This window comes from Ursus americanus, chromosome 1 (assembly GCF_024610735.1).
Source record: "Ursus americanus isolate L20-20 chromosome 1, mUrsAme1.1.p, whole genome shotgun sequence".
NCBI lineage: Eukaryota > Metazoa > Chordata > Mammalia > Carnivora > Ursidae > Ursus > Ursus americanus.
Window position 1 is genome coordinate 48,577,825 of NC_142127.1, and position 25,769 is coordinate 48,603,593.

The 25,769-nt window shown below is 39.6% G+C and overlaps 1 protein-coding gene across 2 annotated transcripts in view; it reads left to right on the plus strand.

Annotated features, from left to right (window-relative positions):
* MYO3B (myosin IIIB) overlaps nucleotides 1-25,769 on the plus strand; it is a 428,494-nt gene that overhangs the window by 319,273 nt on the left and 83,452 nt on the right. For both annotated transcript variants that reach the window (XM_087861309.1, XM_087861314.1), the window contains 2 exons: nucleotides 21,987-22,047; nucleotides 22,983-23,082. In XM_087861309.1, the coding sequence (XP_087717435.1) occupies nucleotides 21,987-22,047; nucleotides 22,983-23,082 (161 nt within the window). The remainder of the gene's footprint in view (nucleotides 1-21,986; nucleotides 22,048-22,982; nucleotides 23,083-25,769) is intronic.

Consider the following 25,769-nt stretch of genomic DNA (forward strand, 5'->3'; position numbering starts at 1 on the left):
CACCATGAAGAAGATGAAACAAAACAAAACTTTTCTTATGTATCAGGAGGACCTTTCCTTTCCCACCCTTCAGTACCCATGCTCAGTTTTCCTTCCACTTCCATTTCACGCCCACAGGGGGCTAGTGCCCTCCAGCAAGCTTTCTACTGCTGTGGCCAAGTCAATGCACCAAGGCATTAGAGGACCTTATATGGACCCCGAAGGAAGTAGGCAGCAGGTGTGGGAACAGTGGTGGAGGTGGTGGCCTTCTTTGATGAAGCGCTGATGATGTGAAAGACACTCTGTGTGTTATCTCATTTTTTTGGAAAGCAGATGGGCCTTGGTGACAGTCCCGGGTTAAACTATAAGTCTTTGGGCAGGTTCCTTCATCTTTCTGAACTTCAGGATGCTGGGCTGCAAAACAGTAGTGAGTGTGAGGATAAGAGATGATCTGTGCAAGGGAACTAGTGTAGTTCTGGACGCATAATAAATGCTTATGGAATGATGACCAGCTGCTGTTGCTTGTGGTGATAGAAGTGGTAGCAATAGTGGTAATAGTAGTAGTAGTTAAAAGGTTACTGTAGGGGCACCTGGGTGGCTCTATTGGTTATGCATCTGCCTTCCGCTCAGGTCAACATCTCAGGGTCCTGGGATCGAGCCCTGTGTTGGGCACCCTGTTCACCAGGGAATCTGTTTCTCTCTCTCCCTCTGCCACTCCCCCTGCTTGTGCTCTCTCAGTCTCTCTCTCAAATAAATAAATAAAATATTTTTAAAAACTTAAAAAAAATTTTTTTAATTAAAAAAAATTAAAAAAATAAAAGGTCACTGTAAAGCTAACCTGATATGAAGGGTCAAATCCCCTCTGGCTTTGCTCTAGGGCTTTAGACTAAACTAAGCATTGAGGATTCCAGCACTTTAGAAACGTTGAACAATGCTCACTCTCTGCTTTAACTTGAGAGCCAAATTTTATTTTCTTGTGTTCCTGGAGATTATCTCAGGGATAAATCTGAGGTTGACTTTGGGCCCAACTCACCCTTGCCAGTATGGCCAGGATTCCACTGGCACACCCTCAAATGATAACTTTCAGAGCTCACTCGATTACTAGGGCCTTCTTAGAGTTTCTTGATTTTTAAAATATTAATTGGTCACATTTATTTTCAAAACCTTTTTGAAGCCAGAAACCTTATCACCAGCTGAAAGGAGCTGCAGGAAAAAAATCTGTTTTGAGTTATATTTTTCCTTGTGGATTTGCCTATGGCTGTACATAAATATTTATCTGAACTATTTCAACAAACCTTAAATCATCAGTGATCCTTATGCAAAGGAGCCTTTTAGAAGGATTGTGGATGTCAAGAATGTCAGCAGTCCAAGTTCTCTTCATAGGACCAGATTCCAGAGACTGGAGGCCTCTTTTAAAATATTTGGAGCTGTTTGGTGGTTTTCAATATGTCTTTTGTTTTCCTGTTTCTGTATATCTGTTCATGCTATTCCTTCCGAATAGAATTTCCTTGCCAGTTCTTTCTTTACCTGTTTATATTTTACCCATTCTTCAAGGTATCACACATGTGGCACCTCCTGCAGGGCCTTGAAGCAGACTAGAGCTCGGAGAAGAATATCCCAGGCGGGAGAAAGAGTGAGCCATGGTCCAGAGGCAGGGTGTTCAGGGGGCACTCTGGGAAGGTGAGGTGTCCAGTGGGATGACGGCTGCGGGGGGAGGGGTGGGAGTGGCGGGATGCAGAGAGTACTATAACAGGCAAATAGGCAGATGGGAGCCAAGACGTAGGAGGCTTAAAAGATGCACGAAATATTTTGGACCATATTCTGTAAGCTGAAAGATGTACACGTACAGTTTGGGTAGAATATGGTCTGCAGACATATTTTGTTTGGCCTGCACAATGTTTTTGAAATTCTTAATTAGTTTCCAACATATAAAAACAGATTCCATGGAATAATTCAGATTTCTGATGGCTTTTGAAAAATTGGAGTATCTAACAGCAGTCTGTTGGAACCGTGTAGAAGCTGTCTTTCAGTGCTACCTTCTCATGGCCTACTTAATTCATGGCCTGGCCCCACCAGCCTCTGAGTCTGATTCCTGTCCAGTGTGTGCAGAGGCACCATGCAGGCAGAGGAAGTGGTTTAGGCTACAGACCCTGGAGCCAGATTGCTTCTGTCTGGACTCAGGTCGGTGTCCAGCTAGCTCTGACCTTGGGCAAGTTAAAGCATATGTCTAATAATGGCACCTTCCTCCTATGGCTGTTGTGAGAATAAACTATAGGGAATGTTTAGAAGACTACCTAGCATGTAGTAAATGCACAAAAACGTTAACTGTTATTACTGTATTCTACATGAGATAATAAACTCCAGGGTTGAAACTGTCACTCACTTCTGAATGATTCAGCTAAATCTGGATCTAGAATCATGGGCCATCATAAGCATAAAGGTAATTGAGGAATGGATGAATGAATATGTGCTCTTTCAATTTTTATTTCTGTCAAATCCAAAGGTAAATTTAATTTGTTTGACCTCAAGAAATGCTTCTTATTTATGTTGAGTTTGACTTGAACATAATAATTGATTTTTAATAAATTAGTAATCTGGCTTTCTCAGAAACCTAGCAGAGCTAACAAAATAAGTAAGGGAAATGTTAACATTGTCTCATTTTTCTATGATGAATCTAACTGCCTAACTCAAAAATAAGACCCAGATACTTAATTATGTGTTTTCTTTATGAAGCTCAATTATTGGCAGGTAGCTGTCTGTGGTTAATATCTTAATTTAGGATTGGTTCAGGGGCAGCTGGGTGGCTCAGTCAGTTAAGTGTCTGCCTTCAGCTCGGGTCACCATCCCAGGTCCTTCAGCCTGCTTCTCCCTCTCCCTCTCCCCCGCACCCGCTCATGCCGTCTCTCGCTGTCTCTCTCTTTCTCAAATAAATAATTCAATGGTCTTAAAAAACAATTTAGTGTTAGTTTCTAGGAACCAGATGTAGTGAACTTAAGCGGAAATAATGTTAGAACACATTTTTTACTTGGGTTCTCTGACCACTCCCACACACACACACGAGATCCACACTTCAAGGCAATGTTTTGTGCCCGGTGTCTCAGACAAACATGAACCATCTTCAGAAATGATTTGGACAGCTTGGCATGAAAACCAATTTCTGGTATGTTTGACATAGCTTATGTATCGCTGAAGTTACGGCACCACCCCATCAAGGCCTTTAATGTGATCACCTGAGGACATGAACACATTTGCCATTAGCAAATGATGCTGTCAGCCAGTGATGGCATGAGCTCTGCAGAGCCGACCTGCAAAGTTGGATACACTTTCTCTCTGGAAAACTTGAACATTTACAGAGAACTTTGGTCCAGTGACGTTTAATTTTATTTGGATAAGTATCATCTAAAACTGAACGATGTGCTCAAGATTCTAAAAAGTTACTCCTTAACTTTGTACTTTAAATGTCAACTCCCCTTTCTTTAAAAAGAAATCAACTTTTTAGAATGATGATGCCTCTACATTTTCTAAAGAAATCTCCATCTTTCTTTACCTCTCTCCCTTTCCTTCTTTCTTTCCTTCTCTCTCTCTCTCTTTCAATGTCTCTATCTCTCTCCTTATATAGTTGATACCTACACCTCTAAAGTTCTGGTTTCTCATCTAAAGGACAATTTCAAGTAATGACAAAATCTGGCAAGTTCTTACCATTTTATTATCCCTTGTTTATAACCTACATATTACCCATTTTGTGAGTGTAGGAGAAAAGAAAACCTGCTCAAGTTGAAAATATTGCATGAAACAAAATTTGTGTAAACATGAATTCTGCATAAAAGTGTTTTATCATCAACACTTAAGGAAATCTAGATTATAATCCTGAGGTTAGAGGAGGATTAACTTTGTATATTTCCACAACCTTATTAACTTGATTTCCTTTTTTTCTCTGGGTTAAAATGAAAAAATATTAGTGTTTCTGCTCCAACTGTGTTTTGTGAATTCAGTGGCAGTTGACTTCTACCTGTAAGGCACAAATAACTCCAGCATATTTCCCATTAGCATTGCCCCAGTCACTTTAAGAAGGAACCTAAGCCAGTATTTGCCACGGAAGCTGTTGACAGTAGTAATGCCACACTTTTTCTGTGTGTATCTCAGTGACTTCTCAGACTTGTCTCCTTGATAAGTAGACAAAACAGGAGGAGGGTTGAATTTTTTTCGTTTCATCTGAATGGTGTAGGTCAGGAAGACAGGAATAGAGAGCTTTGGTGAAACAGGGCTCTAGCGACCGCTGTGATTGGGAAATTAGATAATAAACAGACCCTGTTACCAAGATTCTAATGGCCTAAAATCAACACAGTCTGGAGACACAGGCAGGAATGGCCTTCCTTGCTCTGGCCCAGACCTTCCCCGGAGAGCTCTTTGTGTCAACAGGAACAGCCAGCGCTCCTGGCTGGCTCCCAGCGCTCAGAGTGGGGCTATCATTTTTGTTTGCTTTGCAAATATCTTAATGGGAAGTGGTTCAACACCACCTATGGGTTAATCTGAGGGGTTCTGCTTGGCAGCTGTTAGCTCTGAGAACCACATGGCTGCTCTCGGGTGGAGGGAGTCAGGCTGATGGTTAACTACCCAGCGCCAGGTTGAGGCATCTCCTTTGCTTATTGGATTTACTGACTGGCAGGAAGCACCTTGTTGTCTTTTATTTTTAGTTTGTTCCTCCTGGGAGTGTAAGGGTGTTATTCTCAGATCCAATTGTGCTTTTCCCTCTCAGGCAGGGCAGTTGTCTCCACTTGTTTCACTCGTGTGCCACATACTTTTTTCACCTAAGTGCGTTCTCATAGGATCTACAATTTGATATTAAACGTGGTGGTGTGTATTGTTGGTGGGAATGCAAGTTGGTACAGCCACTCTGGAAAACAGTGTGGAGGTCCCTTAAAAAGTTAAAAATTGAGCTACCCTATGATCCAGCCATTGCACTACTGGGTGTTTACCCCAAAGATACAGACGTAGTGAAGAGAAGGGCCATATGCACCCCAATGTTCATAGCAGCAATGTCCACAATAGCTAAATTGTGGAAGGAGCCGAGATGCCCTGCAACAGATGACTGGATTAAGAAGTTGTGGTCCATATATACAATGGAATATTACTCAGCAATCAGAAAGAACGAGTTCTCAACATTTGCTACAACATGGACAGCACTGGAGGAGATAATGCTAAGTGAAATAAGTCAAGCAGAGAAAGACAACTATCATATGATTTCTCTCATCTATGGAACATAAGAACTAGGATGATCGGTAGGGGAAGAAAGGGATAAAGAAAGGGGTGGTAATCAGAAGGGGGAATGAAACATGAGAGACTATGGACTATGAGAAACAAACTGAGGACTTCAGAGGGGAGGGGGGTGGGGGAATGGGATAGACCGGTGATGGGTAGTAAGGAGGGCACGTATTGCATGGTGCACTGGGTGTTATACACAACTAATGAATCATCGAGCCTTACATCGGAAACCGGGGATGTACTGTATGGTGACTAACATAATATAATAAAAAATCATTAAAAAATAAAAATAAAAAATAAGTAAATAAACGTGGTGGTGTGGTGGTGGCGGAGGGGGTGGTATTGTTGCAGGAAGAAGGATCTGGTATGTGAGCCTGCCAGGAGGGCAGTGTTACAGCCCTGTCTTCACCTGGGATCTAAAGGCTTGAATAGACACCAGCTTTCTTAAGAATCCCTGCCCTGCTGTTCCCTTAGTTTTATCCTCTCTTCCTGAGTTTGGCTTTCACTTGTCTTGACCCATGGGAATGCTTTCCTGGGTGACTTGGCCAACTCATGTTTTTCTGGATCTGTGTCAGGTGACATTGGCACAAATGAACTCTTTCTTTATGCTTTCTTCACTGGATTGCAGGCAGGGTTGAACTGTTGCCACAGTGCAGGTTAGGGAAGTTCCTAGACTGATGACAGACTTGTAGACAGTTTCCAAGTGCTCCATTTGTAAAAATGCAGAGAGTTCAGATGACTTTATAAATCCTGGAATGAATGTCCAGCTACCCTCAGTGACAGTGCAGACTTGCTTCTTTTTTTTTTTTTTTTTAAGATTTTATTCATTTGAGAGAGAACGAGACAGAGAGAGCACAAGCAGGGGGAGAGGCTGAGGCAGAAGGAGTAGATTCCCCACTGAACTGGGAGCCTGACACGGTACTTGATTCCAGGACCCTGAGATCGCAACCTGAGCCTAAGGCAGATGCTCAACCGACTGAGCCACCCAGGTGCCCCTGCAGACTTGCTTCTAAGACCATTTCCTTTCCCAAAGATTTCCACACTTCTTTGTAGGGCTGCCTGGCACTTGAAAGCAGGGGCTTTCTACAGTCCACTAGATCTGCTGCGACTAAAGGGAAGACCTTGATGAACTTATTTTCTCCATTTCCTCATCTTTATTTATTTTTTCAATTATTTGAGAGAAAGAGAGAGCACAAGCAGGGGAAGCAGCAGAGAGAGAGGGAGAAGCAGGCTCCCGCTGAGCAGGGAGCCTGATATGCGGGGCTTCATCCCAGGACCCTGGGACCATGACCCGAGCTGAAGGCAGATGCTTAACTCACTGAACTACCCAGGCACCCCATCCATTTCCTCATCTTTAAGTGGAAGACAAAATGGCACAATGTTTACCTCACCAGGTTGAGAAAGTTCAATGAGATAACATATAAAGTACACAGCATCTCACCTGACACATAAAAAGCACTCACAAATAGTGGAGTTATTTTCGCTCTATCTGAAGCATTCACTTTTCTCTGTGTGATTTTTAGTGTTCTACATTCTCTTCTGAGGCATTCATTTTGAAGCCTGTGACTCTTAACTCTTTAAAGTTGAGCCACGGATGCCTGGGTGGCTCAGTTGGTTAAGCCTCTGACTCTTGGTTTCGGCTCAGGTCACGATCTCAGAGTTATGAGATCAAGCCCTGTGTCTGGTTCCTGCTGGGCCTGGAGCATGGTTAAGATTGTCTTTCTGATCCTCCCCACCCCTCTCTCCCCGTCTCTAAAAAAATAAAAATAAATAAATAAATAAATAAATAAATAAATAAATAAATAAATAAAGCCAATGCCGAATTAAGGACAATTTCAGTATCAAAGTAAATAATGATAATAAAAGCATATAATCTACTGAATAAAATAAGAATCCATTAATCTACATTGATAGAAAAAAATAAGGGAGGGAGTATAAAAGGGGGGAAGGAGTGTAAGAAGTGGGGAGGGAGAGAGGGATGGAGGGAGGAAAAGGAGGATGAAGAAAGGAAGTAATGGGGTGAGCTTTTTTTTTTTAAATAAAATGTGAAATAATAAATGTAAAAGGAATGATGAAAACAGAAAATCATTGTTTGGCAACTACCAAAATAATCACTGTTTCAGACAAAAACCATCAGTGGATGCTAAACTATTAGGTGAAAGTTTAAGCTTTTTACGTAGTCACAGAGTAAATCTCCATGAGGTACTTAGTAATTACAAAAGGGCAGTGGGGCGATCTGGCAGACAGCACTTTAACCAAGTGATGAAAGTTAGCATCACCAATAATTGGACAAATTGACAGCATGTGCCTCTGGATAGGATGCACTGAGAAGAACACAACATCCCTTCTGTGGATTTCCTGCCAAATGTGCATACCCTGAATCTAATCATGAAGAAACAGCAGACAAACCCAACAGACAGACCTCTTCCAAAATTACTGACCTGTAGGCTTCAAAATGAAAGGCAAAGGATGACTGAGGAAATGTTCCAGATGAAAGGAGACTAGAGAAACATGACAACTGAATGCAGTGTATGGTCCAGAATTTTCCTTTTCTGTAGAATAAGACATTGTTGGGACAGTTGGCAAAATCTGAACATTTGATATATTGGATGATAGTATGTATTAATGTTGATTTCCTGATTTTGGTTATTGTACTATGGTCATATGAGAGAGTGCCATTGCTTTTGAGAAGCACACACGGAAGTATTTAGGGGAAAAGGAGCATCAGGTGCAACTGACTCTGAAATGGTTCAGAAAAATTATAAGTATTGTTTTTGCGTATATGGATATCGGTATACATGTACCAAGAGAAAGAGAGCGTGGAGAGAGAGGATAAAGCAAATGTGTACTTTGCTACTATTTGGAGAATCTGCTCAGGACTATGCAGAATCCCTTCTGTTACTCTTTCATCTTTACTATAAATATGAAATTAAGTCAAAATAAAAAGTTAAAATTAAAAAATCAAGTCACTGCTATTTCCCTCCTTTTGGCTGGGCACTTCATAGCCCCTTTCTCTTTAGATCCCACTCCCTCTCAATCCAGACCTAAATATGTATTTCACATCAGCATTGCCCTGCATGCTGTCTGTCCTTGAGCTTCCTCCACTGTGACACTGTTAATTACACAGTCTTGTTTAGGCTTTTTCACCTAATTTTTTAAAAATTCCCAGAGCTGTTCCTCCCTACCCTCATGCCCCCTTCCTCATCTGTCTTCGGGCCTCATCATTTAAGGCCGTGCTCATCATGCACTTTCTTTTAGGATTTCTTGCTTTTCTTTCTCCGAACCAAGCCTTGCTTCCAGAATTCAAAGAGGAAAATTGGGTTAAATACTCTCTTTTGAGGGTGTACTGGTGACAAGAGCATCATCCAAAGGATGTGAATGTTAGACTCGTCTCTTCCTCTGACTTGACTTGGACAAGTCACATCGGCCTTTCTGGGCCTCAGTTTTCCCACGTACAGCATGAAAAAAAGTGTGAAGTTTCCTTTGTCTCCACAAGTCTGTGCCCTGGCCTAATTCCGTCTTTAAAGTACTAGAACTGTAACTCAAAAGTAACTCAACCCACAAGTCACCTTGTGACCCCGCCCAAAGGAGAGACAGATGTTACAGAAAGGAAGCCACCCCAGACACCTGTCATTGTCCTTCTCCCGTCTGTCAAGCCTGAAGTTTCTTGTTTCGGGGACTTGTCTCTCAGAAGTACAGAATTACAAAGACTAATATAACACCTTGCTAAGTGTGTGTTTCTAAATTCTTAATTCTTATATCTCTTAATTCTTTTTAAATGCTATTGTCTTACATTTACATTTCATTCTGCCTAAAAGCACAATTGGAATCCTTTTGTCCCAGTTTGGCAAGATTTTTTTTTTTTTAATAATGATTTTTTATTATATTATGTTAGTCACCATACAGTACATCCCCGGTTTTCGATGTAAGGCTCGATGATTCATTAGTTGCGTATAACACCCAGTGCACCATGCAATATGTGCCCTCCTTACTACCCATCACCAGTCTATCCCATACCCCCACCCCCCTCCCCTCTGTAGCCCTCAGTTTGTTTCTCATAGTCCATAGTCTCTCATGTTTCATTCCCCCTTCTGATTACCCCCCCTTTCTTTATCCCTTTCTTCCCCTACTGATCATTCTAGTTCTTATGTTCCATAGATGAGAGAAATCATATGATAGTTGTCTTTCTCTGCTTGACTTATTTCACTAAGCATTATCTCCTCCAGTGCCGTCCATGTTATAGCAAATGTTGAGAACTCGTTCTTTCTGATTGCTGAGTAATATTCCATTGTATATATGGACCACAACTTCTTAATCCAGTCATCTGTTGCAGGGCATCTCGGCTCCTTCCACAATTTAGCTATTGTGGACATTGCTGCTATGAACATTGGGGTGCATATGGCCCTTCTCTTCACTACGTCTGTATCTTTGGGGTAAACACCCAGTAGTGCAATGGCTGGATCATAGGGTAGCTCAATTTTTAACTTTTTAAGGGACCTCCACACTGTTTTCCAGAGTGGCTGTACCAACTTGCATTCCCACCAACAATGTAGGAGGGATCCCCTTTCTCCACATCCTCTCCAACAATTGTTGTTTCTTGCCTTGTCTATTTTTGCCATTCTAACTGGCGTAAGGTGGTATCTCAGTGTGGTTTTGATTTGAATATCCTTGATGGCTAATGATTTTGAACATTTTTTCATGTGTCTGTTAGCCATTTGTATGTCTTCATTGGAAAAGTGTCTGTTCATATCTTCTGCCCATTTTTTGATTTGTTTATTTGTTTCTCGTGTATTGAGTTTGAGAAGTTCTTTGTAGATCTTGGATACCAGTCCTTTATCTGTAGTGTCATTTGCAAATATCTACTCCCATTCCGTGGGCTGCCTCTTAGTTTTTCTGACCGTTTCCTTGGCTGTGCAGAAACTTTTAATCTTGATGAAGTCCCATAAATTCATTTTATCTTTTGTTTCTCCCAGTTTGGCAAGAATTTTTATTTATATTTTCCCGATGAAGACTCTGAGGTACTGATTTGCCCAAGTTAGAGTTGCCATATTTAGCAAATAGGATACTCACTTAAATCTGAATTTTATATAAATAGTTTTTTTAGCATTATGTCCCATGAAGTATTTGAAAAAACTTATACCAAAAAATTATTTGTTGTATACTTAGAATTCAAAATACACCATTAGGTGGGTGTGTTTTAGCACCAGCCCACGTGCTCTGGAACTAATATGGCATGAATATGTACATGTTTATCATAAATATATATCATGAAGTATGTTGCTAAACCTTTACCGTTTATGAGTAGTCTTCTGGCCTCTACATGCTATAACATGTAATGTGTTTTACCCTGTAGGAGCTTTTGCTTGAAAATATACGCAAAGACATCAATTCCTATTTATTTATTAAGGGCTTTGCTCAGATATCATCTACTGCAGCCATTCAGTGTAAAATTGCAGACCCTGACTCCAGCACTTCTTTTGCCCCTTTCTTGCTTCAATTTTCTTCTTTGGCACTTCTGTTTAATGTGCTAGCATATTTACTTATTTCTTTCATTCATTGTCTGCTTCCCCCACTAGAATGTAGGTTCTTAAGAGCATAGGAATCTTAGATTTCCTTGTTGCTGTATCCCCAATAACAGCAAGAGACAAAGGTACTCAATAAATATTTGTGGAACAAACGAATGGCATCTGGGAGGCTACTGAGGACCTTGTATTACACATGTAATATATGTTGTATTTATAATTATACAGAATCTTAAGTCTTTCCACCAAATTAGAATCTTGACTGGTACAGTGTATATAATCTTAATCCATGAAGACAAGGTAAATAAAAGGTCAACAGGTCAGGGATCAAGGAGTATCTCTAGATAGAGTTGGGCTTAATTTAATCTACTTCCTGGCAAGTTTTCTAGAATTACATGTTAGTCGCTCCAAGCAACATTTATTAAGATCCCAAATATGATTGTGTGACTATCTGGAAGAGTCCAGTTAAAAAAAAAAAAAAAAGGTGCTGGAGACTGAGAACACAGGCACTGTGTCCACCGGATCTGGGTTTGGATCAGGATGTCTGGATGCCACCTAGGCAGGTTATTCCATCGGCCCAAGCTTCAGCTGTGAAAAGGGAGCCCTAGAAGGACCTAGGCTGCTAGCCCAGACACGAGGATTAAACGAGATGATCCAGTCAGATTCTCAGCACCGTAAAGTGTATTCAGCCAATGGCCGTGCATTTCTTCGGGTCACGGTGTTCTTCCTCACTACTGCATCTGAATCCCATCCCTGGGTCTGAGGCCAGTTTTCTCTTAGCTCCCTTAGCTGCTGACAAAGAACTGAAGTAAGTTTTATGAGTTACTTTCAGTATGGGTTATTTTAAGGGCTCTTAGTGTCCTTTTTTTTCCAATAAGGCAAGCATTCTCAGCAGAATGAAAAAAAGCCTCCTGCTCTTACCTTAGACTTGACACACGACAGCTGCCTGCAATAAAGTAGTAAAGGAGAAAAAAAAAAAAGAAATGAGAATACAAGAACTGGCAGATTAAGGCTGTGTGGGCTTATGGTTGGGGAAAAGCAATGAGGCAAGCAAATATCAAATTTAAAGGACTCAGTGGGACTTGGGAAATTAGCATAAGTACACACATCTAACTAGTAGTGCTAACTTCGAGCAATGGCGTTATGAAACATTTATCAGGCATTTTGAGCCCTTTTGATGAATTTGTCCTTGAGCCATGTTCTAAAACTTAAAATAATTATGTGTCCAAGAACATAATATCCATCTAGTTAAGTATAACTTGCATTTTCAACTTATTCAGCGGTGATACCAATTGGGATACTGAAATACATGGTATGCCTTCAAAATCTTTATGAAAGTTACTAAGTGGCCAGACCTAATGAAAAACCAATAATACAAAAGTTGTGATCATTCTTTCTTGTTTCCCTTTTATTTCTGCAATACTGATGATTTTATTTTGCATGATTATTATTTGTTTTCACTTCTTCTGTACCCTTCATATTTCCTTCATGTCATATATTAAAACCCAGGAATAATGTTTCCCTTCTTTAGGAATCAACGAATTCCTAAAGTATCCCAATTAAACTAGTAATGAGGTACCCCCCCCCTTTTTTTTGGCCAAAGAGATAAGTAAAGATTAAAAAGACTGATAATACCCAGTGTTGATGATATGAGGGAAAGTGGGTCCTTTCATACTTTTGCAGGTATGAATGTTAATTTTTGTTGCCTTTTAGAGAGGATTTTGGGGATATAATTCAAAAGCTCTAAAACAAGCAAAGAATTTGCTCACCCTTTGACCCAATAGCCTCGAATTAAGATTTATCCAAGAAAATAATTGGACGAGTACTCATAACTATGCACAGAATAATTCATGATCCCTTATTTATAATTTCATAAAATTGAAACAACTTAAATATTCAAAAATAAGAGATTAATTAAATCATTTATGATAATCACCCAATATAATACTATACAGCCGTAAATATGACATACATGCACACTTGCATATGTGCATATTGTGCACAAAGACATTGAAAGATGCTTGTAACCACCATACGTAAGTTAAAATGGCAAACATATTATGAGACTTTGTTTTTTAAAATGTATATTATATGCATAGAAAAACATCTGAAAAGATATACACCAAGATATTAACAGCAATTATATCTGGGTATAGAAATTATCCCTGATCTTTATTTTCTTCTCCTTGAATATTCACAACAGTGAATATATGTTATTTTTTAATCAGAGAAAGAAAAAAAGGCAACATTTTGCCACCAGTTCTTTTAGTCACTTACTTCGGGGAGAAAGTCAAAGATTACTACACTTTCATTGATTAGTGATTGGTCAATATTCAGACATTTTGAGGATTTGGAGCATTTTCAGCAACTAAAATATGAAGAAGAAAAGACAAAACTGATGAACACAGCAATAGGAACAGCTCTGATATCTCAAAAGCCAAGTGGCTTGTTCTTTGCTCTCCCTCCCTTAATCAAAATTTGATAAAGCTCACCTTCAGTAGAATTTGCAGACACTTTCAATTGGTCAGGATGTAACACCAGATAAGTTAGTTACAGTACCAAGTTTTTAGTGTGGTTATGCTTAGTAGATTGTAGAACGTACCACGGAGCCTCCAACTCTGCCCAGAGTGGAAGAGGTGGCCAGGGTGGGGATGGGGCAGAAAAGGCTCTTGGGAGAAGCTGACACCTAAGCAAAAGGGTAAGGATGCAGTGGCCAGGTGGGCCAAAGAGGAGATGACATCCCAGGCAAAAGCACAGAAGTATGAACACAACCCTGAGGAAGTTCAGTGGGGGCTTGGCAAATGCTGATTTGTGGTTGTGGTGAGTAGAAAACAAAAGCATTCTATGGGCGCCTGGGTGGCTCAGTCGGTTGAGCGTCTGACTCTAGGTTTCAGTTCAGGTCGTAGTCTCAGGGTTGTGGGCTGGAGCCCCACGTCAGGCTCTGTGCTCAGCACAGAGTCTCTGAAGTTTCTCTCTCCTTCTGCCCCTCCCCTCCTCTCTCTCAACTAAATAAATAAATCTTAAAACACACACACACGAACAAGCATTCTAGAAATCCTAGCTTTCTAAGTTTTGTAATACAATATGCATTATCTTACACATTCTGGGTACCTTTAAACTTAACATGATAATTTGTGTTCTTCGTAGAACATTTTCTTATCTTCCAATCATCTGTGCCTTCAAAGCTGTTTAAATAAATATAAGCAGTAAGAAGACTATGCAGTGACACCTAGCTGATGCAGATCCGGAAAGAGTAAATGGCATAGTGACAATATGGGGACATTCAGATCTGGTAGTGTTCCCCATTTATACCCCCAGCCTCACAGTGTTCAGATTCCGCATAAGAACTAAGTAAGAATGATTCAGGTGCCAGTTGGGGTTTGACCTGTGGCCAGTTTGTATGGAAATCCTGTTAACACTCAGGTCAGCACAAGATCTTTTACAAAGGGCAGCGTTCTTTTCTCTGACGTCATGTTTTAAATGTCTTTATTTACCTTACTTTGAACTTATTGAAACCATTTGCAAAGATTAACATGTTTTCTATTATCCTTTATGGTAATTTCCAAAAGGAAAGTTGTATGACTTAATTATCTGAAATGTGCCTCCCTCAAGATTCATGGGGATCCTACGATGTTAAAATATCTTGGTCTGAGCACATATTTTGCAGGGTGGATTGGCTGCTGCTGCTTGGGAACGAGAAATTGACCTCTTCTTATTAACAGTTCCATATACAACAGATTTTTTTTTTTCAGAGCTATCAAAGAAGCAGGAACAAATTTGCTTGGTTATGCTGATTAGCCTTTCTCCCAGGGCTGCCATGGAAGACACGAATTTACAATGAGAACTACTCCCAAATCTAGAGACAGCAGGAAGCTAACAGAAATCAACCCACAATGAATTAGCAGCAACCTATCCTGTTTTGAAATTAGAATATGCTTTCAAGTGTGAACAACTAATGGGTTTCTTCATTTGTCTACAAGCCATTCTAAATTATAATTGATAAAAGATAAGATATAATCTTACAGAATTTACCAAAGGATAAAAACTGCAAAAAGAAACTTAAATGAAATTTATAAAATGGAGGGCCAGAGTGTAACCGGTGTGTCTCTACTCCCATCTAAGAAAGACGTTACTGATTCTAACCCTTAAGTAGAAAAAGGTCAGTTACAAGACTAGATTGATCAGTGCTCAAAGAGTACTCTGCTTCCTTTGTTTTAATTCTAATGCATAAATCTGCCTCCAGATCATTTCAACCAACTAGTGAGGGGGGGGGTATGGTCCAGATTATACTACTCACTGGAAAATCACATACTGGTGTTCTCCTTTTCAAATATGACTCTTCTGAGTTTGGTTAATACAACTCCACTCTGAAAAAAAATCATCACCCCTCAGTGAACTGGCAAACTGAATTTTGGAGCCTCTTAAAGCTGAGACCCAGTTTTGGAGTGTGGTGACTTCACCGAGTGCTGCCAGCCCAGCATGACAAAGCCAGCTGGCCTCATGGATCCTTGCTGTAGAAGAGAGATGCTGGGGCATTCTCAGCAGCGGTGTACTCGAGAGCCAGCCTGCACCGGGCCTCATCCAGTCACATTGGGATCAGGGTTTAAGAAAGAATTAGATGTGAGTTTTGTTTGGGGGGCTTTTTCAGGGCAGATGCCCAGCGGAAGCGCTGTCAGTAAGGAGTGAGATTTTTCTGTCTCCCTTGAACCCACAGCTGAGTGAACTGACTGCAGCAAAGCAGCAGAGCTGCCGAGCCCTGGAGGCAATCTGCTTAAGACTTTAGTCATGGATTCTGAGAGGCTAGAGGAGCCCTTGGAATATAGAAAGAATCATATGTAAACAGACACCTACTTCCTATTCACTGATTCTGCCATTTAGCATGTGATTCCTCATGGAGGCTGAGGACAGTATTATAGTTTTTAATTTTCCTACATATTCAAAATAATCTCACACTTTAAAAATGAATAATTCCTGGGGCACCTGGCTGGCTCCGTCACTAGAGCATGCAACTCTTTTACTTGGGGTTGTGAGTTCAAGCCCCACATTGGGCATGGAGCCTACTTAAAAAAATTAAATAAATAAAAATGAGTAATTCCTTAATATCACCTAATACCAATTCATAGTCAAAATTTCCCTGTTGTCCTAAGAATGTCCTTTATACCTCTTTGTCCAAGCCAGGACCCAGTTTATGTCATCATCTTGCATTGAGTTGTTATGTCCCTAAATTTCATTTAATACGTAATACTCGCTTTCGCATGACACTGACTTTTTAAGAGATTGAGCCGATTAGAGCTCACCTTCTGTATTTGTTTGCTTGATTCTTTGCGGTCTTAGCTTGTCCCTCTATACCCTGTCTTCTAGGTAAACTGTAAGATTTAAAGCTTTGATTATATTCAAGTTTAAATGCTTTTGACCGAAACAAAAAATAGAAATGTCAAATACTTCACATTGCCTCACAACCCAAGACAATGTTGTCTAGGCATTAGTGGTGCTAAGACTGGCGCTGGATTAAGATGTACTGTTACCTTGCTCTCCTTGTGACTTGAAAGGACTCAGCGTGGAGGCACTTCGGGATCATATGACTGTCCCATTCACTCTCAACCATTTCTCTGAAGGTTTAATGAGCTCTTGGTAATCCTTGCCTAAGTCAATAATTTCCCTTTGGAGTCTCCTTTTCTATGTCAGCAGGTTTTATGCTGTACTATTTTTTAAAGTTTTTATTTTAATTCCAATTAGTTAATATACAGTGTTGTATTAGTTTCAGGAGTACAATATAGTGATTCAGCAATTCCGTACATCACCAGTGCTCATCAGGACAAGTGTACTTTCTTAAACCCCATCACCTATTTAATCTGTTCCCCACCCTCTCCCCTCTGGGAACCATCAGTTTGTTCTCTATAGTTAAAAGTCTGTTTATTCTCTCTCTCTCCCTCTCTGTTTTTTTCCCTTTGCTCATTTGTTTTGTTTTTTAAATTCTACATATAAGTGAAATCATATGGAATTTCTTTCTCTGACTTATTTTGCTTAGTGTTATACTCTCTAGCTCCAACCATGTCATTGCAAATGGCAAGGTTTCATTCTTTTTTGTGGCTGAGTAATATTCCATTGTGTATAGATACCACATTATCTTTATCCATTTATCTGTTGATGAACAAGTGCATCCATAATTTCACTATTGTAAATAATGCTGCAATAAACATAGGGATGCATGTATCCCTTTGAATTTGTGTTTTTGCAGGTTGGGGTTTTGTAAATACCCAGTGGTGCAATTGCTAAATTGTAGGGTAGTTCTATTTTTAACTTTTTGAGGAGCCTCTATACTGTTTTCCACTGTGGCTGTACCAGTTTGCATTCCCACCAGCTGTACAGGAGGGTTCTCTTTCTCCACATCCTCTCCAACACTTACTATTTCTTGTATTTTTTTAGTTTAGCCATTCTGACAGGTGTGAGATGATATCTCATTGTAGTTTTGATTTGCATTTCCCTGATGGTGAGTAATGATGAGCATCTTTTCATGTGTCTGTTGGCCATCTGTACGTCTTCATTGGAGAAACGTCTGTTCATGTCTTCTGCCCATTTTTAATTGGATTATTTGTTTTTTGAGTGTTAAGTTGTATAAGTTCTTTATATATTTTGGATACTAACCCTTTATTGAATATGTCATTTGCAGATATATTCTCCCATTCCACAGGTTGATTTTAGTTCTATTGATTGTTTCCTTTGCTGTGCAGAAGCTTTTTATTTTGATGTAGGTGCAATAGTTTATTTTTTATTTCATTTCTCTTGCCTCAGGAGACATATCTAGAAAGAAGTTGCTATGCCCAATTTCAAAAAGGTTACTGCCTGTGTTCTCTTCTAGGATTTTTATGGTTTCAGGTCTTACATTTAGGTCTTTAATCCATTTTGAATTTATTTTCGTGTATGGTGTAAGAAAGTGGTCCAGTTTCTTTTTTTTTTTTTTTTTCCGCATGTTACTGTCCAGTTTTCTCAACACCATTTGTTGAATAAACTGTCCTTTTCCTGTTGGATACTCTTTCCTGCTTTGTCAAAGATTAATTGATCAGATAGTTATGGGTTCATTTCTGGGTTTCCTACTTTGTTCCGCTGGTCTCAGTGTCTGTTTTTATGCCAGTACCATACTGTTTTGATCGCTATAGCTTTGTAATATAACTTGAAATCCAGAATTTTGATGTCTCCACCTTTACTTTTCTTTTCAAGATTGCTTTGGCTATTCAGGGCCTTTTGTGGTTCCAAATTTTAGGATTGTTTGTTCTAGTTCTGTGAAAAATGCCGTTAGTATTTTGATAGGAATTGCATTAAATGTGTAGTTGTTTTGGGTAGTATGGACATTTTAACAATATTCTTCCAATCCATGAGTATAGAATGTCTTTCCATTTCTTTGTGTGATCTTCACTTTCTTTCATAGTTTTATAGTTTTCAGAGTATAGGTCTTTCACCTCTTCGGTTAGATTTATTCCTAGGTATCTTATTATTTTTGGTTCAATTGTAATTGGTATTGTTTTCTTAATTTCTCTTTCTGCTGCTTCATTAGTGGTGTATAGAAATGTCACAGATTTCTGAACATTGATTTTGTATCCTGCAAGTTTACTGAATTCATTTATCAGTTCTAGCAGTTTTTTGGTGGAATCTTTCAGGTTTTCTATATGTAGTATCATGTCATCTGCAAATAGTAAAAAGTTTTACTTCTTTCTTTCCAATTTGGATGTGTTTTATTTCTTTGTTGTCTGATTGGTGTGGCTAGGATTTTCAGTACTAGGTTGAATGAAAGTGGTGAGAGTGGACATCCTTGTCTTGTTCCTGACCTTAGGTGAAAAGCTCTCAGTTTTTCCCCATTGAGGGTGATATTAGCTGTGGGTTTTTCATATATATAACCTTTATTATGTTGAGGTATGTCCCCTCTCTACCCAATTTGTTGAGGGTTTTTAGTATGAACAGATGTTGTACTTTGTCAAATTATGGTGCACTATTTATGCACTAGTTATGACATGAACCAAGTCATTAGCTTCTTGATCCTCAGTTCGCTCACCTGTAAAATGGTATAAAAAATATAACCAATTCACATGGCTGTTGGAAGTGTTATATGAAATGACCATGTATGCATTCTTTGAGCAGTGCCTGGTGATGTGTATGCATGCAATAAGCGTTGGTTATTTTTTTCATTATTGTGCTTTTCCTTATTTTAGCAGAGACAGCATATGGAGCATTATTACTGACTGCCAGTCTCAAGTCCTTGAAGCAAAAGACAGCATATCTGATAAATTGCTGCAAAGGAGTTGAGGCAGTTAGACTTTTGAAGAAAACTTATACCATTTTTTAAATTTATTTTTTTAAAGATTTTATTTGAGAGAGAGAAAGAGCACATGCATGAGCAGGCGGAGGGGCAGAGGGAGAGGGAGAAATAGACTCCCTGCTGAGCAGGGAGCCTGACTCGGGGCTCAATCCCAGGACCCAGGATCATGACCTGAGCCGAAGGCAGACACTTAACAGGCTGAGCCACCTAGGTGCCCCATAAAGGGAGATTGGAATTTGTTTCAAATAAGGGCTGCTCAGATTAGAATTTCCTAAGGCATGTTATAAGAACCAGTAGGCCTCCAACATGCTCCCTGGGAGAAGGGTGCCATTCTAAGATAACATCTGGGAAATGCCGTGTATTGTTTTCTACTGGTCGTCTTTCATTGTGCATGGTATTAAGCTAAAGGTTCTGGAAAGCCTCTTGGGAAAGAAATCTGCTTTAATTAAGTATTTGCTTGATCAGGTATTTTCTAATCTATTTGCCTATGGACACTACCCATCCCACCTCCGCTTTTATAAAACCAAGTAATACATATTTATATTGAGCTGCCTTAGATTCTTCCAAAGGCTTGAATGAGAAGGGGCTCAAACTGCTGAACTGACCCTCAGTGCAGACCTGGAAGATAACTGCCCCTGGCTTTTGGATCCTACAAAGCCATGCAAATAAGCAGAGTTCTTAAGAGGTTTCATTTCCATGTTGGGGCAGGTAGGGCAGAAATTAGAGAGCCCATAGTAATGTGACAGCTAAACTCTCTTCCTTAGATTGTCTCCAAACCTTGCCAGGACTCCTGGAGGACCTCAGAGTCCATCTGTCCTTTAGGTGTCCCAGAACCATTGGGACTTGCCTAGGCTGACGGGAATGAGTTCCTTGGCCTGATACACACAAACCAAAGGCATAGAGGGTGTCAAGTTTCAGAGGAAGACAAAGGATTTGAAGTCAGACCAACAGGGGTCAATGTCAGCTCTGCCAGGTATTCATCTGATCCCTGGCGAAATCCCTTACCCACTCTGAACTACAGTTTCTTCATCTATATAATAGGGACAATTAAAGCCCTTAGCTCAAATGGTTGTGAGATTCTCATTAGATATATAAAAGCATTTTTAAAAATATGAAGTGTTATATAAAAGCTCATTACTTTAATGTTAACGTTAAGGGTATTATTGCTGATCTTCATGACCCATATTTGGGGGTCTAGTCATTCTTTTAATCATTCAACTTGTCAAACTTGTCAAATATTCATTGACCACTTTGTAACATACCAGCCCGTAGGGTTAGGTGCTAATGTAGAGTATAGAATAAAGCAGATCCGATCCCTGCCTTCTTGGAACTTACATTCCATAGTGGGAGACATATGATAAACAAATGCGCACACAAATAAATGTATCATTATAGTCTCCTCTCCCCAGGTACTGATGTGATATTTTTTAAATGGGGTATTGCTTATACTCTCTGAATTGTTCACAGAAAATTAAGAAAATGAATTTATCAGTTTAAATAAAAAATAAAAATTTTAATATAGAATTAGAAGAGGGGTGCCTGGGTGGCACAGCGGTTAAGCGTCTGCCTTCAGCTCAGGGCGTGATCCCGGCATTATGGGATCGAGCCCCACATCAGGCTCCTTCGCTATGAGCCTGCTTCTTCCTCTCCCACTCCCCTGCTTGTGTTCCCTCTCTCGCTGGCTGTCTCTATCTCTGTCGAATAAATAAATAAAATATTTTAAAAAAAAATAGAACTAGAAGAGACCTTAGGAATGGTTTGTCTCAATCCCTTCATTTTACAGATGAGGAAAACTAGAACCAGAATACTATAGAAATTTCCCCAGTCTGTGTGTGTGTGTGTGTGTGTGTGAGAGAGAGAGAGAGAGAGAGAGAGAGGAGAGAGAGAGTGAGAGAGAGAGAGAGAGAGAGAGAGAGAAAGTATGTGTGTGAGTATAGAGAGAGAAAGGGATACCAGGGATCTTGACACAGGAGTTAGAACCCAGATGTCTCTTCCCCTAGTCAGTGCTTTCCACTCTTCTGGGGTCCATCTGAAAGGGCCAGCTTGTATTTTAACAGTGTGTAATAATTACCACACTTTTATACAGTGGGTTTCAATTACTAGAAATTGGGGACACAGCACAATTATTTTTCCAAACTTTGCCCCATGAAACAATTAATATTTTAATAGATGTTAGTAGGTTATCACTTTTTAAGTTGCTTGGTCAAATTGGTTTAAGAAACTCTACACCCATCCCTCACCCCCACCTTTAGAAATCCATAAATGAATATTGTGATTGTAAAAAATCATTCCTGAAGTAAGGAAGCCTCTTAACTTTGTACAACTCAGCATTTCCCATACTTATTTGACTACAGAATCTATTTTGAATTATCTAACAATTAAAGTGATTACAGTGTGCTGGCTGGTATAAGTACAACCCTAGCATCAGTTTTGTTGGCTTCTTGGTAAAGTCTATGAAAGCCTAATAGTGAACTAAATTGTATCATACAACTTTAAAAAGGGCAACTTCTATGGTCTTAGAACCTCAGGCTGACTGTGACTATAACAGTAACACTTAGTAAGATGCATTTTTTTAAAAAGGTTTTATTTATTTATTTGACACAGAGAGAGAGAGAGAACACAAGCAGGGGAGTGGCAGAAGGAGAGGGAGAAGCAGGCTCAATGCAGGGCTTGATCCCAGGACCCTAGTATCATGACCTGAGCCGAAGGCAGATGCTTAACCGACTGAGCCACCCAGGCGTCCCTAGGATGCATTTTCTTAAGTTGACCATGTCCTTTTAATCGAGGACCAGAATGGGAAATAATGGAAACTTAGTAAGAGTATGTTCTGATATGTCTTTGGAGGAAAATAATCCTCTTTAAGTTCTTAATATGATTTCAGGCCTCTTAAAAATGATCATTTTTCTTTTTAGGCATCCACAAGCCCAGTGTTCTCCAGAAGGGTGTGATGTCTCCGCAGGACATTCAAATAAGGTAGCTGGACATCTTGATTCTGAAGTGACTGTGTATCTTTATTTCAGACTTGTCCAAGTCAATGGTTGGGAAGCCTGTCTGTGGCTGCTTGGTCAGGTCATCCAAACATGAAACTGTTAGTGATATTTTGAAGTCTTTGAGACAAAAGCCCAGCTTGCTAAAGAACTTTGGTTCAGCAGAGAGACAGGGAGGTACAGTGAAGAGAGAATCAAAAGCCTGGAAATTTGCTGCTGAGAATAAATGCTAGCTGCTCCCCGAGGTGATTTGTCTGTGCACTCCACTCTCTACAGATGTTAGAGCCTCTTTTTGAGTAAGGACCCGAGGTTCTTTGGTAGCACTTTGATATCCTGCTCGAATTCAATATGTGAAATGGAGGCGTCTCTCTGTGACTTGGAGCCCACAGCAGGCTTTGAAGTCTGATCCAATTTTTGCTGCCTACTATTTGATGTTGAAAGGATGAAATGAAGAAAATGTACAGTTTTTGCCAGTAACTCTGCTGAGCATATGTAAGATTAAAAAAACAAAATCCTTTGGATGATGTACTTAGAAATGTTAAGTAGATTAATACCTTCCTATAGGTTTTCTTTTTTCTTTCTTACGGATAAAAATTAGGTATAGGAGAAAATCAGCACATAGCTGTTTTTTATATTCTGGACTATAATTAATTTAAGAGGGGGCTAGGTTGACTTGTTCAGAGGAAGAAATAAATGAATTAAGCAAAAGGTGCTGAGACTCTGCTACTAATTGCCCCAAGGAGAGGACCTCCACTCAATTCTCATGCAAGATGGGGGCAACTCACAACATGACCCCAATATACTTAGCTTCCTCCCCATATCATCAGGGTTAAAGGTCCCTTAGTTAAATGGAAGCTATATTCTTAAGGCTGCTTCATCTGAAGATAAAAGTAATGTTTCTCTTATTGGGTCTTTCTGAAGCACTCCATTTCTGGGACTGATCTGCCATCTCCTCGGACATGCCATGCTGCCCCAGGTTGCCCAGGATGGAACCCCTTGAGAGGAGCCCCTACAAAACCTGGTAAGAACATTTTGAACTGCATACTCCTTCTACCTTTTGCGTGCTTGTGTACTTCTTGATGAGTTCTTTAGGCAGGACTGTCTAGAAGGTAGTACTCAGATAAGTAATATGACCTAATGTTAGCAAAAAGTTCAGGTTTGTGCAGCCATAAAGGTTGGAAGCAAAACGTGTATTAAAGGTAGCCATTTACTGCCTTCTCTTGCCACTCAAGTTTACTTCTCTGAGGGAAGAAAATGAATATCAAGGCCATTATTTCCCTTTACCTGCTAAGAACCTCAAATTAGGAAACTGCTTCATAATTCCATTTTATCAAAGGAAAAATAAACAATTGACCAGCTTTCAGTGGAGTAGATCATTTTGGGTCAAAATCTAGGGCTTGGTAAAGAATATGGATTTAGAGAGTAGTTCTGCTCTTTTGGCAACACTACCATTCTTTCAGCGAGAATACACACATCTTACCACACTCCTTTGGAAAATAGCTATTTATAGCCCCTTTCCTAAATTATTTGCTACAGAATGTGGTGGAAGTTATTTGGGGGGCTTATGTATGGCTATAATGTGTGGCTTATTTGTACTTCCGGAAGATAAAATAGAATCATGATCATAAGAAATATTTATGAACCAGAAGATTCTAAGAGCAGTGTGGACCATTCCAAAGAAAGAAACCTTTTCAACTTAAAATACAAGATTTCACTTAATGTCAACCTCATCTATTTTTCAGAAATATGCAGTAGACTCTCAAGTCTCTCCAAATTTCTTCTTAGTCTGTTTTTCAGTGACAAAATAGTACAGTATAAAGTGGGAAATGTACAATAAATGTGTTAGGACCTTCAGTCTATATGGAACTTAAGTTCTTAGAGAGAGACAAGAGAGGATGAGTGTACTCTAGTAGAAACTTCTAAATGGATATGCAGAAAATGATAAATCTGTCAAAGGGAATATTTTCCCCACAGTGTTCAGTGTTCCCACACAGCCAGATAGTGTTCAGGAATAAGGCCACAATGAGATAGGGGTAGGAGTGTGCAAAAAAAGAGGAAGATTTAGGAAAAGACAGTGTCATGGAGCAGAATCCATTATGCAAGAATTTGATTGGCATTTGTCTTTATCCAAATGGGCAATCTTTACCTTTTAATTGGGTTGTTTAGACCATTTATATTTAATGTGATTATTGATGTATTTTGGCTTAAATCTACCATCTTGCTATTTATTTTCAATTTGTTGGTTCTGGTGTTTGTTCTCTTTTGGCATTCTACTTTAAAATACATGTAAAAAGAAAAATTCTAAGTATGATTGAGTAGCCAAAGGCACAGATTCTGGAATGAGACCTGCCTGGATTCAAATCTCTGTTCTCCTGTGTAGTGTTAATTGAGTTATGAAACATCTCCTTATCTCAGTACTTACACATGTAAAATGAGAGAAATAGTAATTCATAGCTAAGGAGTTATACTGAGGATTCAGTGAGCTGGTGGTATAAGTAAAGAGCACAGTGTGGTATCTGGTTCATGTAAGGGTACGTTATTTCAGCTGCTGCTGTGGTAGTCATTGCTATTGATATTATATAAATGCAAATTTAATCTATAAGTATAAAAAACAGAAATAAAGTTCTTATTTTAAAGCAATAAATTTTGGTAGGAGTTTAGAGGGAGTAAAAATATATTATATTTTGAATTAACTATTAAAGGGACTTGTTGGATTACAGTCATCTTTCCCAGTCTTTAGGAAAGTATCCCCAAAGTCAAACTGACTAATAAACTACACATCTGACTTGCTATGAGTGGCTCATATGCACTTTCCTGTCACACTTGTTTTTTCCCTCCAATCTAGATGATTTTCTCTTGGGCCTGCCACCATCACCATTACTTCTCCTTACACTCTTGTAAATAGCATCCTGAGTAGTCTTCCTGCTTCCATTCTTTTCCTCCTTCAACTTATCTTCTGCACAGATACCTGAGGAGATTTTCTAAAGCATACTCTGATCTTAAACATTCTCTTCCTCCATACTCTTCCATGGCTCCCCATTTCTTCACCATCAGCTCTAAATTTCTTGGCGTGACATTCAAGACTATCTCTGTTATGGTCTTAATCTTCCTTTCTAGCTGTATCTTCCACTGATCTCTCTTCCTCATTCTGTGCTTCAGAATATCCAAACTGTTCTCTATTCTAGAGAACAAGCATGTCTAGTATGTCCTTTCTCTCCTCTGTGACTTTGCTCACACAGTGCTCTCTGCCCCATCTATCCTTCTTCCCTGTTCACTTTTCAGTCCCACCAGGGAGTGTGGGGGGAGAGGGACAGAGAGAGAGGGAGAGAGAGAATCTTGGCATGTTCCATGCCCAGTACGGAGCCCAATATGGAGCTCGATCTCATGACCCTGAGATCATGAGCTGAGCCGAAATCAAGAGTTGGATGCTTAACTGATTGAGCCACCCAGGCTGCCCAGTCCTCTCCATTCTTGATTCCCCCATGGTTCCCTTTTCTGTGCCCTTTGACTTCTCTTATAGTACTTATCACATCCTGCCTTACATTATATTTTCATTCATCTACTATATTTTAAACTCTCTGGGATTGTATCTTTTCATTTCTGTATTCTCTTCTCACAGCCTAGCCTATATCTTCTAACTGAATTCTTGAGCATCCAAAGCCATGATGAAATATAATGGAAGCAAGAATGTAATGAAGCTCTTGAATG